We start from the raw sequence: 15650 nt of genomic DNA on the forward strand, positions 1-15650 counted from the left end.
TCGCTGGGACTGTCAGCCCATTGTACTGCTGACCTAGCTAATTCTTGTTCGTCCATGGAATCGAGCATATGGTACCCCCTTTGATCTCGGAGTAATTTATCAGCGGCTTGGAATAGGTGTTCGGGGGACTTTGTATTTAACATAGGGGTTTGAAAATGTTGATTATATTCTGGACGTATCGGACGTATCGGGTCCTTAAAACCTCTAGTATTATTATGGGGTCTTCCTCTACCTACATAAGCTATCGTTTCTAATTGTTCTGATTCTTGCTCCTCCTCTTCTTCTGATTCTACTCTGTCTGTTTCTCGTCTTTCTTTATGTATTCGTTCTACTTCCTTGCGGATCTTTCGACACATGGCGATTATACACGCCTGTCTATCATGTTTCTCTTCTGATATTTTCTGACCCCATTTGGCAAGTCTTTGCATGGTATCGTGATCTGCCCCAGGCCTGTCTTCGTTCCTAATCACGCAATTTATGAAAAAGCGTAGTAGTTGTCTTTGTACATCCACTTTCTGGTATTCCATAGCTTCGTTAATACTTTCTGGACCTCGCCCTGTTTGGACAAAGCGATATATATCGTCTAGGTGTTCAACCATTCCTGGTATCGTCATTAAATATAATGTAGCTCGTCGTATACGTAGTGATGATATGAGCAATTTGTCCTGTCTACCTGGCACTGGATCGTATCTACAATCCACAAGCTGTTCTTTAAACATGTCGGATGTCGCTAATTGGGGTGTACGTTGGAGTGCTAAATCTCTAAGGGTCTGTTTATTTCGCGGCGGGGTGGCAAACATGTCTGTCGTACCTCCTGTAGCACCATCTGAGGCGCTAGGCACGAAAGGATTCGTTGGACGTAGGATAGAGATTGTAGATGCGGGAAAAACTGTAGAAACGGACGGACCTGTGGGAACTTGTGTAGGAGTTTGTAGTTGCGGGGATACAGACGGATGCTCTTGGTGTTGAACACCATCGGCAAGCGGTGTGTGTGGTATGGCATTAGCATACTCGGGAGCTACGTCATCTAAATAGGAGGAAAGGAAAACGTCCTTTGCTGTTTTGGGATGTGTTTTGGGATGTGCTTTTATCGGGAGCAATGGAGGAGTTAAGTTTTTTGGTATTTCTGGGGTAGCCTTAGGTAACCCTTCGGCCAGAAGAGGATACATACCATTCATAAGAGTGTTTCTTTGTCTATCTACTTGTTCTGAGTTTACTCGGGTACCTTCCTCAAGTAATAGATTTTCTCGAGTTTTATTTGAATTCTCTCTACCTTTCTCTTCCTGTCTGAGCGCTTTTTCTGTACGTCTATATGATTCTTTACGCCATAATTCAATGGCATCTTTCTGTGACTGTCTGGCTTTCTTTTTCCATAATTCTTCTTCTACTCTCATGATGCAATCTGCATCCCAGGTCCCCGCTGCGGGCCATCTCTGATTTTCTGGCAAATCCTTGGTGTAGTCCACCCATAAATCAAGAAATAATACGGCATCTAGGCCATGATTATGATACATAAAGTATCCTGGAGTGTCCCTAGGTGGAATGGGAACAGCTTCTTCGAGTACCCCTTTTCTGGTTTTGATCTGTCTTAGTTTCGAAAAGAGCGGCATTTTTAGACCTTATTACTAGAACACACTTTATACAAGGAACACAATAATGAACAGTCATTCACACCACAATATATAGAACGTATTAAAACATTTAACACTTAACAGTTTAATGAATGATGATAACTAATAGAAAACTAGTTACTGACATAATACTGACACTAGATAATACTTATTTATATGCAAGACATACTAGATATACTGCTAAACAGTACAGATACACTGCTGAAACAGTGCAGACCGGATTTGTGTACCCAAACCCGTCTTGACCGGCACAGACTATGTGCACGTTAAATGCCTCCCCGGTAATGGTACTCACCGGGTAGCTCGGAACGGAAGGCCTCGGAACGGAACTGAAACTGGACCGGACTGGACTCGACTTGATTGGACTCGGAACTTCAGAACCTGGTGGGCCTCTGTATACCTCGGATCTTGCTCTCTCAGCTATGCTCTGGTCGGGATACTTCGCACTTCTCACCGCCTCGTCTGGGTGTTGATCGCAGCCTCAGTCGCCCCCGCTTGGCCGGAGGGAGATACAGGAAATCCTGCAGGTACGCGTTTTTGTCCGTTCAGCTGTGGCAGGGGACCGGGCCTGCAACGCACCTCCGGCGCGTGAGATGAGAAAGTGTCCCTATTCGGGCGCCAATTTATGTGGTAAATATTTCATTACCGGTACTATTTTTTATGCGGTAAAGTCTAGTAAGAATAACTCAGTAAATATAAGAGGCAGAATCCGTGGTATTAGAGGTTCTAAAAGGCTTTATTCCTATACAAAGGAATGCAATTCGAATTGCAGGCTTCTATTCCATCACCACGAAAGTTCAGGAAGGAAGGGCATACATTATTGACAGATAATTAGTTTTATAGGAAATGCATTACAGTGAAACAGATGCAAGAGGCGTAACAGCTGATAATACAGATAAAATGTGCATACGTAACTAATAGAGGCGGACATATGGGCGTAATTTAATAAACGTCATTATACATGATGTCACAAGTGGGTGGATCCATAAAAGAATCCTGCAATGTCAGCAGAAATATTTGGCAGAGATGCGTGCGCAGCCGCATGACGTGTGATTGACGTGCAACTAGAGGGTGAAGGGGACTTGACATTTAGCTCTACATGTGGAGACAGAAGTCTGGGGGTCATGTCAACCTAATCCCAAATCATATCTAATATCCTATGTTTAAAGAACTGTGTTATCCAAAAGGAAAGGTCTCTAGGATAGAATCTATTCTATACTGACTGTTAGTGCGTGTACAAGCGTCTAAATGTCTACATGAAATGCGAGGGGGTAGGAATATTCCATGGTAACGGGGCTATGAATTACTTGCATGTGGACAGCGAGGCCTGGCCCTTTGCACGGTAGCTGGAGGAATGTTTACCTAAACTACTAGACAGGAATGCATCGGATGAGGAGCGGAGCAGATAATCTTGAAGGTGAAATACAGTTCTTGGCAGGCAACAGGCTGGATCAGGCACCGTTAGCCGCGCAGGGAGTAGGACAAAGTTCATGGATACAGATGCAGGCTCAGACTGGAGCTTTCAGAGGCAGAAGGCAGGAAAAGGCTTGATGACAGAATTCAGGGCCTACTCGCCTGAATCTGTAAAATGTGGAAAGTGAACCACATAAAGTCGGTGGCCTTTCATACTTAGGAATGGAATATCTGACCCATTCATGGCGAATCTGAAAGAGGACATGTTGACGGTGGACGCACATGTATTTGCGTCTTCAAAACTGGAACTGGAGGGAACATACATGTACTTATAGCATGCACATGGAGCCGTTGGGGTCTACGATAGGGGACATAACTGATCACAAAATTCATATTTCCTCAATCCCCATAGGCTTTCCACAAGTCCAAGCCTACAGCAGTTAGTCGTTTTATTCACCTGCTGTCTCACATCAGCAATGTTACTTTGAAGTAAAAACATGGCAGAAGACCACAGAAAAAAAACCAGGCAAGATAGGGGATTCAATGACGAGGCAACTGATGCACCCATGTGTGGCACATACAAGCTGAGTATTTTTTAACTTGAGCTTCACAGCAGACAATAACAGTTCTGGTAACATATTATGGCAATGAAACAACAGGATACGCTTCTTCACCGAACCTTTGTTCAACAATGGTTGAAACAATGGTTGAGTGGCATAGGGGAAATGATCTGCTTTGGTAAGGGAGCAAGACATACCGTGCTCATATTGTTGTCAGTAATTTCTTTAAACACAAGCTATTCAATAGAGCTGTAATAAGCAAATAACTGTCAGAAATAAAGAATTCAAATGCATAATTGTTACGGAAATTTAATTCACCTTGACAAGGTTGAATCGAAGGAAATAAGGTGTTACCTGAAAAGCTCTGTTACATACAAGGACAAGAACAAACTTTAATCTAATTCGTCCTAAATCCTTTGGAGAAATAACTATTTGTACCATAAAGAAACATCTTTCCATCATATTCCTTTTCTACGAGCATGACTTCTTCCCACTGACACACAGTGAATTAACTTTAGGATAATTTTGTGACTGGTGGATCAACAGATTGTGCATTACACTGCCAGAATTTTTGCGTTACGAACACTTCCACAAACGTGTTAGAGCCACGTACTATCTCCATGCAAATGTAATTTTTCTGCAGAATCCAATATATCTATTTTTATTAATTCGCTGTGGACATTTGTTCCTACTGCTTTAGTATTCCACTGTCATAACAACTTCTTTGTAACATCTTTTTCATAGCAGTTGTCTTCTTGTCCTCAATGCTGGTTCTTGAGTGTCCTTCATCAAACCCTGGAATGATACGGACACCCTCAGCTCTACCTGTTTTTTGAAGATTTGGTTTTTCACATTGTTCGCATGACTGTGCCCTCAATTTTCCCGATATTTCTACATAACAAGGGAACACAAGAGTCGTCAGGGACCTTGGGTAAAATCCTGCTATATAAAACAATGGCCCCATGACATATGAATGCAACAATGCCACCAACCAAACGGCTATGGATTCGAAACAATAACCTAGAAAATGTTTCTTTATAAAAGCATTGTATAGCTACGCAGTGGGTGTGAGTGAAAAAAACATGCTCAGTTCTCTCGTAACGGTAGAACACACGTGACAATAGTGATGAAAAGTGCATATCTAAAACCAAGAACTGCACAGCCCATTATTGGCTAATCAACAATATAGATAAGGGTCCGCGATTTCACTCTTCGTTTCGATCCCTAAGGAAATAACAGAATCTTCATCAGGACTCTAGATATAACCAAACACGAGAATCACGTGTAAAAATGGACCTTGTTTTTCGGTATAAATAACCATTTGGTTAGTAGTATTGTTGCCTTTTTAGGTCTCGCCTGACCCAGCGCATGCGCTGGTCTGGCAAGACTTATTGAGTGGGCTCCAAAAAGTGTACCAGGCCAGCTTAGAGCCACAGTGCATGTGCGCGGGCGCGCGCGCCACGCTTTACCGCGATTACTTTCGGTTTCGCGGCCGCTTTGCATAGCCAATAGGTCTCGCTTTTGGGACCTTATAAGTATTTAGTTATGCAACTGTTGCATGGCTAAATACTTATAAGGTCCCAAAGGCGAGACCTACTGGCTATGCCAATGCTTGTTTAGTATAGGGACTATTATTTTGTATTACTCATTTTTTCTGAAGCAATTTGACATTCGGAGGCACAACAACACTGACAGTTCTTCAATCTCTTCTCCAAACAGGCTTTCAGCAAAATGTACCCTGAGTATAACTGGTTGTTCTTCAGGTGATGGAGCTGCTGGATAAACATTTCACTTTGTTGTGGATAATTAAGAATTTAAGGCAGGCGCTTGGGTGATGACAACACACCAAAACTACACCCAAACAACTGCAAAGTATCTTCAGTCACAATAAGCATTCCTTAGATTTCAGTGTCCATGCTCTAGATAATATTGGCATAGTGCATAGACCTGCATTGTTCTCTTAAGCAAATTCGGTTCTACAAAACATATATCAACACCTTAATAGTCGTTTTGCAGTTGAAGGTTTCTTATTGGAATTAGAAGGACTCAAACCGAGGATCGTAATCCCAACGGCGGAAATGCTGTCCATGGGGATTACGTGCTGGTCTCTGACTGGCCGACGGGCTCCTTGAGGCAATCAGAATCCAGCAGGAAAGACCAGTCGGTTTCAGTTTTGACCGCCTGCATTGTAATACGGCGGTCGGAACTGAAACCACGATGAGGCTCAGAAAGCCTCCGACCTGTGGTCAGAGGCTCTCCGAGCCGCATCGTAATAAGGCCCTAAGTGTTCAAGAAAACACTAATAAAACAAGTTCACAGTTGTAACCAAATAGAAACCTCATTGGTTGGCCATGTTGATTAGTGAAATTGTGGAAGACAGGAAAACCCTGATGTGGATCTAAAGGGTCATTACTCTGGTCAGATTGTGAATCCAGTCTCACACTTCTTTTCTAGTTGGTTTGTCCAAGTAGGTTCTTGTACAACAATTTACAATTTTAAAATTAGTGACAGTGGACTTAAGGTACTTGGACATTTGTCTGACATATTCTTTAGCTATAGCTCAGTGATTTGAACAATTGCTCCTGGTATGTAATGTTATTGCAGGATATGGATGCACAGTGTGTAGAAAGGTCAGTGTGGTATAAAACAGTGTATACGAATAGGTTATTGTTGCTATCAATCTTTTGGAATCACTTACACTTTTTTATTAAAGTAAATATTTTGAAATGTATGTGATATTTGTTATGATTATCATTTCCATAAGGTATTTTAGACGTTTTGAATAAGGTTCACATTTGTTTTTTAAGTCACATATCTGTGCATCCTTAATTTACAGCTTAGATTTAGGTGGATTTCTAGCAATTTACCTATTAAAAGAGATCCCCGGAATATACAATGAGATGTAATTCAAGTCATAGATTGCCATAATCCTACTACTGCATTATTACTCATGGAGATTACCCTCCTGGTGGCCCATTATCTGGAGTACATCTAGGGCCATATTGTCCTGAGTGTCCTGAGGATGCAGTGGGAATTTGCTTTTGTTTGCCACTCCAGGGCACTTTGGTATTACAGCAGGGGCTGCAGATGCTTAAGTGATACCTTCTGTAATATGAATTGAGTTGCTGCAAATATGTGGACGACAAAGAGGCATTCCCTTACTTCCATTGAGGCGTTTCTCCATGCAATAGGCAACTTTTGAATGTGCTCCCACGCCTTTTCGCAAAGGTGGGTGCAGAAGTATGAAAACTGGCGCCCTTATTCTGGGGCTCCCCCAGGCATCCAAATACTGTGATGTCCTTGAAACTGAGGCCAGATCTTCTGCCTGCAGTGGAAGGTGGGTCGGTGCGTTGAAACAGTCGGTTGGATTTATACTTATGTGCTATCCCCAGTGCAGGATTGGGTTTGATAATGGACTGGGAACAGAACATTTGTTGTGATAGGGCAAACTTTTCCCATAATCACTCGCCACATCCAGTTAAAGTTGCACCATGGAGCAGACCAGCACAGTGCACCTAATGTGTAACACACCCCTACAGAAAATGCACATTTGAACATCTCTTACATTTTACTCTTTCCTCCAAACCAAAAATATTATTTCTTGTGGAGAAGTCTTCTATGCTACACCTCAATGGAATGTGAGGGTGTTTCATAGTCTTTCCCACCCTGGAGATGCACTTACTCATCTCTTTCTATGAGTAGTTTATGTGACAAACAACCAGCAAAAAGTTATTTTTCACTAGTTGCACATGACAAACCACTTTGTTTGGGATGATTCATAAACCTATATGTTTGTGGGTGTTAATTGCATTTAACTTGTTCACTCCCCACACACCATAATACCCTCTTTTCCATCCCATTGGTAGACTTACTTATCCTAGCAGTTCCCCATGCTGGCGGATTAAATAAAGGGATATCCACACGCAGGCACAAACACTCATTTCTACAATGGTTTTCTTAGATTGCTACATGCTGTGTTTTCTCCATAAACCTAGATTTTCAAGATACCCTCCTTATCTAAAAACATAAAACACCATCTAAAACGTAGACAATAAATTTATTTGGTACCACTTTCCAATAAATAATTACTCTACCTGCTGAGCAGGAAATAATAGTGGTCCTAAATTATAAAAGGCTAACAATGGGAGAAGAGCAGATGCCGTTCAAGGACCCTGAACAAAAACGAATATGCTCTTTGTCCCTTTGTGAAATCTCCATGGAAGTCACTTAATTGGCTTCCCTGTCTCTTCAGGTTTCTTCTCCCGCTGGTGTTGTCATTTTGACCAATTCACTGGAAAACATGTATGCCTGATGCTTTGACTTGCATCTATACATTACTGATACCTATAGAATTTTCCCAAGTCATAAAAGGCCATGAAGGCCTACAATCATATTCTATTTTCATGCATAAACATGTTCCCTTAAGGCTAATAGTAGGGTGGATTATCCGTATGGAACACAGAATGCAAACAGAAAGTTATGTAAAGGTTTATTTGCACAATTTTGCTTTCTATTTTTCTCCTCATAATCCGGGTGTTAGCCTTAATTTGCCACATTTCCTACACAACGTGTGCCTTGCCATCATGTGCAACCTTAAGCATGCAAGATGTATGGGAAGGTTATTGAAGAATTCCATAAAGTTACTATTTTGTGTATGTTCAACCCATTTGCTCTGGCCACTCCTGTGGCACTCTCACTGGAAACCCCATTTCCATGAGCCATGTTCCCATGTATGCCTGCTAATATTGAGATATTTTGTATGTTTCTTATAAAATGATATGGATTGTATAATGGGAGCTGTTTTAAAATGGAATGATTTGTTCAAATACGGGGTGCTGATTATTATTATTGATTACTGAACGTTACTAAAGAAGATGGTTTTACCTTGCTATGTTTTATGTATTTTGCACTTTTATGTTTTTTAATTACCGAATAAAGTATTTATGATTGACTGACTGAATGCTCATAACTCTGCACGTCTTGTAAACCTTTTACAGACGTAAATTCAATGTGCACATATTCTGATTTTGTGAGTGAGGATCTGGGATTTCCTAGCAGAGATTCCAGTGTCTTTGCATTCACCTTTTCTTCTGTACACAGATAAGTGCAGCGTAGATGTAGGTTAGCCACTTACAGCTAAAGCTAGATACCTGGCTCTAGCTTTCCTCGAGGTCCCCTTGGAGATGAAAAAGGTTGAGCTTTCATGTAGCTTTTGCCAGCCATCCACACTATCCGCGTGCACAAAGAATCGGAAACAAAGCATTGACAGTGTATGTAAAAAAAGAACCGAGATAGACATAACGCATCCAGTATTTTTAATTGTACAATGCAAAACTAGACAATCTGGGATGAATCCTGGCTTCCCCACTTGTCCAACTTGTGTGAACCAAGGCAAATATTTTATTTCACTGAGTCCCCTCTTTCTTCATTATCACATATAAGAGCACCTACTAACACCTGAGTTTAGGATGTGAGCTGTACAAATCATCTCTTGTGTTTGATTTAATTTACTATAATGTTGTTTTATGCATAATAAGAATCTAGGTCACATATAGGGTACATATGACAAATAACCTGCCTCTTAGTTCACTAGTGGCAATGACTCGTGATTGGGGAGGGCACAGATGTGTTTAAGTTCGTGTTTTAAATCTATTACTATCACTGTCGATAAATGCCTCTCAATACAGTGATACAATCTGAAGTGCAAAGTTGGAAGGCTTCAGACTGTTAAAGAAATACATTTTTTTTAAATTTGAAGAGACTTTATCATAACTCTTCATGATATTTGCTGCTTGATTTGCATGCCAAATATTTTCAAGGCTCGACTAGTGCACGGCCTCTTAGCAGGGGCGTAACACAGACCCCCCGCATCCCCCACAGTGGGGGGGGCCCCCAAGCTCCAGGGGGCCCCCTCAGCACTGCACTTCGGCTGGGTAGCTCCTGATAGAGTCCGGAGGGGGCCCTTCCACGTACCTTGCAGGGGGGCCCCCTCAATTATCGTTATGCCTCTGCCTCTTAGAGCCACGCCAGACTCTTGACTCGGCACTGACTCCACAACACAGCTCTCCCTTTTAATTTGTTGGCTCGCCCACCCTTAGTGTAGGGGGAACATTAAGTTTATGGGCTAAACAAGATTTTCACATTTACATACTTAAAACATTTTCACGGTCCCAACTGTGCCCAAAGCCATTGTTGATTGTTCACAAAGGTCTTTATTTTAGTGAAAACACACTAAGAACCTCGTTGTGGCTTTTTAACACAGCTTTTTTAGAAAGTTTCTGCACAAAATAGTCCGATGACTCACGCTATATTACCACATCGAATGAAGCTACAGTATTTTCCATGGACGAATCCTCTAGGCCAAATCTAGCACACTTGGGGCCTCATTTATGAGGATTTGGTTTACGGCAGCCAGAGCCGTTTCTACCATTAGGCAAGACTAGGTGGCTGCCTAGGGCGGCAAAAGGGGGAGGGCAGCAAAAAACATGAGTTTGGGAATATCTAATGCATTAATTCTTCTAGCCTGGATGACAGGGGGAGAGAGTGATGGTAGTAAAAGGGAGGGGGCAGCATTTTTCAATGCTCACGATAGGGAGATAAAACACCTAGAAACGGCCCTGAGGGCAGCACCGCAAGTCTTGCACTGCTGCCGTACACCAATGTGAAAGGGCAGCGTATTTCTAAAATACGGTGCATTCCTGACCTTTCCCACTGCGCTGCAGCTCAATTTGCAGCCTGGTGCTAACCTATGCAATTTGCACATGGTGCAAGGATGCCCCCTGTTGCAGGCAGGATTGTTTGTGTGCAGTAGGGGGCACCTTTCTGCACAAAAACAATACCACGAGGTGGTTTTCTTTTTCTATATGTGCTGTAGAATGCAGCACACTTAGAAAGAGGAAAAAACAAGGAGAAATAAAAATATTTCTCCTCGTTACGCCAGCTCTGGGGAGGTGTAAGGTTTTGGCGCTGCCCTAGGTTTACATGGTTAAGTAAATCTGGAGCAGCTTCAAAACCCATGGGTTTTGTTTGTGAAATCCCACGGAGAGACCATGGAATGCCTCCTTGATGCAGGGTAAGGCTAGGCAGTGACTTGAGCTGCTTTGTCTCACTCCATATCTATGAGGCCACGCAAAGCCAAAAGCCACGCATGACGCGTCACCTCTTAGATATGATTGAGAGGCTTGCGCCACCAGAGCTTCAAAAAAAGTGACACTCTGGCAGCGCAAGTCTCTCATAAATAAGCCCCATTGTCCCCAGAAAGTCTTACAATTACAGATGCATAGGAAAAAACATTGTGGTAGCACTGATTTCCACTTTATTTATTCACTTGTAATCCCCTTGTAATACCGCATCAATGTATTACTAATACCTTTGGTATTTGAAATTACAAATACAGTATTACGTCATGTGTAATAGCTTGGTGCCTTTCCCATTTACAAGAAAGCCTAAGTACACAAAAGTATACAATTTATAGTACCCCAACACCATTAACATCCTATGACTGATTCCTGTGTCACGCAATTTCTTTACCAAGGACTTGACCTCCTTCTTCTGATTGTACAATGCCTGCAAAGTTTTTGTGATTTTTTTTTTAGATGTGTATAGTACTACAGTATTCTGTCCACATCCTGCACTTCTCCACTCATTCCCGTTTACCTGTAATTCTTGTTTGCAGCCCATGGGATCAGAACGCATGGAGATGCGCAAGCGGCAGATGTCAGCGTACCAAGAGACAGGTGGCTCTGCACAGGCACAGCAAGGCCTGAACCGTGGATCCAATGCCTGCTGCTTCTGCTGGTGCTGCTGCTGTAGCTGCTCATGGTAAGTGTCAACATCTCTTTGCTGCAGTAGCAAGTGTGATCTCCCTTTTGTGGGACAACAAAAGGTAGCCAAAAAAATAAAGTGTCATTCAAGAAGTCCTAAAAAACTGTCTTTATCCAGCTTCACGATAAAAGCCCGATGGAATACATACGGGAGATCAGGCCCCTTAATAATGCTCCTGCAAAGAATGAGAATGACCAGGTGGACCTTTCTGCCAAAAGTGGGGTCTAAAACAGGTGTTTTAAAAAAGTATTTAATACAGAAGAAGTTGTTTTATTTAAATGCGATCACAGACATGATGGTCTGATGACCCCAGCAGGCCACTACTCTTGTGATGACATCCAGTCATAGCGAGTCGAAATTTGCGAACTTCTTCATGAATATTGATAAGATAGGTCAGATTGCGACCCACTAAGATTTGGAATTTTATGAAATGGCCTTTTAGTACATAAGTCAGGCGGGGCATTTTTTACTACCACTTTTTGCAAATGAAAATTCCATACATCAGGCACTTTGGGCCAGATATATCAAACTGGTGCATTCTACTTTGCTTGGCTCTTAGGTGCCTGGTAAATATGGAGTAATGCAAGACAGTGCAAGTAATGGGTTGTTTTACTCTGCCTCAAGGAGGCTTTCCATCGATGGAGTGTGGGTATTCCCACGCATTCACAAGTGGATTTTGGCACATTCCCAGATTTACCATGAGTGGTAGACCTGGTAATGCGGCAAAATGCTACCCCTTCCCATGTGAGGTATAACGAGTGGAAATATCTTTATTTCTCCTAGTTTTTCCTCTTTCTATGTGTGCTGCATTCTGCAGCACACATAGAAAGAGGAAAAAGACTAAGGGGATTGTTTTGTGCAGGAATGTGTTCCTCTCTACAAAAAAAACATCCTGCTTGTAACGCAGACACCTTTGCCCCATTTATGCTCTCATTTTCAAGCAGCTATTTGAGTGAAATATTGATAAATCTGCCCCTTAGTGTCATGACTTTTTTTTTCTTTAATCATAGATTTGCTGCTAAGACCCCAGCTGTTTAACAACAAAACTGAGATTTCACTTTCCAAAAGATGCCCGATTCTAAACATTTGGATGAAAAATACTTGGGGGAGGGAGGCTGTCATTTATTCACTGTGTTAACTGTGTTAAGTATAAGACACAGATATGAAAAATAAGCATCTAACTCCCATTCTCAATAAATACTGGCACCTTTGACAAGTACTTACAATATATAAGGGTCTGCAGGGAATTCCTACAAAAGACTTTATTACACTGAGCTTCCTGAAGGTTCAGCATGCATGTTTTGCATTCGTCTGATTTCTGTACCCCTGGGGCATTTAGGAAGAGGCTGCCAATGTGTGCCCTTTCAGTAGTACCGCTCACAAGGTGCTCAAGTACCACTGCCCTATTCCCAAGAGGGGGGGTGGGGTTCTCTCATTTGCATGGGGTAATGGCCCCATGCAAATTGTGCTCTGTGCAGGCACCTAATTAGAGATGCAGTCACAGATGCCAATGAGATGTCAAGAGGCGCACTGACCATGGACCACAAGGAGGTGGTGCACAGTCAGTGTGTCTCTGAGGGTGACACTTGAAAATGGAGGATCCTTGGACCCCAGAGATCCTCCTGCAGGCAGGTGGAATTACTCATTGCACCTGCCTGGAAGGGGATGTCTGCCTCCCTCTGAAATGCAGGCTGCATTACCACCTTTAAAGTGAAAGGTGGACCTGCTACTTCAAACACAGAGTTCTCTCTTGCGGTTGCCCTAGGAGCATTAACTGTAATAGGGTGTACTAACCAAGTCTGCTCCCGGGCACTCATTTAACAGCGCACCACTACACCAAAAAGTGCTGTGCGTCCCATAGATAATATGGCCCTAAGTGTCTTGTTATCATGTCCTACAACTTCTTGGAAACACAAGATCATTTTACATAAAATAGTTTATTGAGATTGTTCCTTATGGCTTGTTTAACTGTACACAAAACAAGGCAGCACACAAAAAGGGGTACACCTAATTTAAAATGTACAAATCCAAACGGACAAAACACAGCTATTTAAAGGAAAAATAGGGCATAATAGTTATTCAGTCATCCAAGACAGTGGGCAGTGCAATAATACAAAGGGTGATTCAAAACGGTACTTTTTGTTTGGCACAATATGCTTTGTATGAATTCAATCCTTTTTGCCTTTTTTTATACATTTTTTTAAAATGTTGTAATGTGGACATTTAAGTATTTGTCTGCTGAACAGACCCCAACTATTCAGGCTTCTCCCTGAAAAAGAAAACAATTTTTGGTAATAAGTTGCAATAGCACACTTTGATAAGTCAACTCTAATTCTATGCAAACAAATTGCGCTGTGACACGAAGATGAATTATGGGGTACAGTGAAGTATTTTTTTAAGAGGCTGTATTTTCTCTAGTACCATTAAATATAATGGGGTTACCATGTGTGCCTCAGAACCTGGGTATGCATTTATGAGCTACAAACAGTTCTATCGGGTGAAGGAAATCTCCTCAAGGGAATTGTAAAATAATGTTTTTCATTAAACATTAACTACTAGAAGGGAGTATAAATGATCCCTCAAACATGTGTGAAACTTCTCCTATGTCCTATGCCTGCTATCCTTGGAATATGTAAAGAAGATAGAAGGGTACACTAAACAAAACATTTTTGGGACATTTTGATTATTTGTGGTTCCAAGGTCTCATGTTTGTGTATGTGATCACTGGGAGATTTGTGATTTTCCCTATGTATATGTTAATGTTAATGTGATGTATTGTTCTTTATGTTCTCTGGACAGTAGTTGAAAAGATAAATATGAAAAGAGATAGATATAAATGTTTTGATATATGAAAAATAATATATTTAAAACAAGTTACTGGTTGTGTTGAGTCAGTGGTTTTTAGATTTCATTTGTCTTTAAAGATTTGTGTTTTTTGAGTAGGAGAAGTTTCACACATGTTTGATGGATCATTTATAGGCCCTTCTAGTAATTAATGTTTAATGAAAAACATTATTTTGCAATTCCCCTTGAGGAGATTTCATTCACAGACAGAACTGTTTGTAGCTCGTATTTTCTGTAGTGGGCTGAAAGGCCTACATTTAAAAATGTTCATTAAATTAAAACATCCTAAATTCTGCACTTCTAGCAGAAAAATTCCTGAAATTTCACATTTGAATTGCATAGGCAAATCAGTATGACAAAAGTCATGGAACCGTTGCATTTTTATTACTTGTACTATTTATCAATGATTTATACTGTCTAACATTGCATTCCAGGAACTGACTAGTATTATTTAGCAAAAGGTTATTGCCATAGTTTTGGTTGACCTCCCAGTGGTCACACCATATTGAGACTTTTCCCACCTCATACCCCTGAAACAAAGATAGCCAACTGCCTGGTATAAAGAACAGCAAAATAACTGATTCAGGAAAGGGGGGAAATTGCTGCATACACACACACACAAAGGTAAAATATCTGTGCTAAAGGAATCTCAGAGTTAGCTCCTTCCTCATATGGATGGAGCGGCTCTTAGCATGAGATTGAGAACTGATGGGACAGGGAGGTAGAGACTTTCGTTGTCTTTGGTAGGAGCAACTGGGCCAGTCTCTGTAGGGCTTAGGAAGAGGAAGAAATGACGACAAGGAGACCAGGCAGCTGACCTATTCTTTTCTGCAAAGAGTCTGAGGAAGAGCTAGTGCTAGAAAATCTATAGATAAAAAAGGAACCTTGTCACTCTTTTGAAAGTCTTTGAGGCATACGGTGTAAGAACCTTTAGTATGATTCGCTTAGGGCTCTTAACCCACCAGATACATGCTTAACGATTTATGTTCCCTTGATTGATGCATTATGAGGTGAAACTTCCTAGTACCGATTTAAAGATTGGCTTACTTTTGCAACGAAGTCTAATTGTTGGAAAGTGGAGTCTGCAGCTATGGACTTGAAACTTCTCTGGATACAGAATATTTCTCCAGATCTAGCCGTGCTAAATATTTGCAGACCTCCAAGACCAAAGAGGTCCAGGTCCTTTTAAAAAAGCTTATTTGCCCTGTGGAACATATGTTCTGAAGCTGAAGAGTGGGACAGGTCCTAATGACAGAAAAAGCTATGATTGCCTGGGAGGAAATTATTAAACCAGTTGTAACTGGGCATACCACCTGTCTGTGAAAATTCTCATCTGCGTCTGGGAAGTAAAGAAGATCCTGTGGACACAGAGTTGATG

The 15650-nt window shown here is 41.5% G+C and overlaps 1 protein-coding gene across 5 annotated transcripts in view; it reads left to right on the forward strand.

Annotated features, from left to right (window-relative positions):
• The window catches only part of LOC146831343 (regulator of G protein signaling 20-like), a 434196-nt gene that overhangs the window by 299501 nt on the left and 119045 nt on the right, over positions 1–15650 (forward strand). For all 5 annotated transcript variants that reach the window (XM_085605619.1, XM_085605620.1, XM_085605623.1 and 2 more), the window contains exon 2: positions 11280–11425. In XM_085605619.1, coding sequence (XP_085461745.1) covers positions 11280–11425 — 146 coding nt within the window. The remainder of the gene's footprint in view (positions 1–11279; positions 11426–15650) is intronic.

This window comes from Triturus cristatus, chromosome 5_1 (assembly GCF_964204655.1).
Source record: "Triturus cristatus chromosome 5_1, aTriCri1.1, whole genome shotgun sequence".
NCBI lineage: Eukaryota > Metazoa > Chordata > Amphibia > Caudata > Salamandridae > Triturus > Triturus cristatus.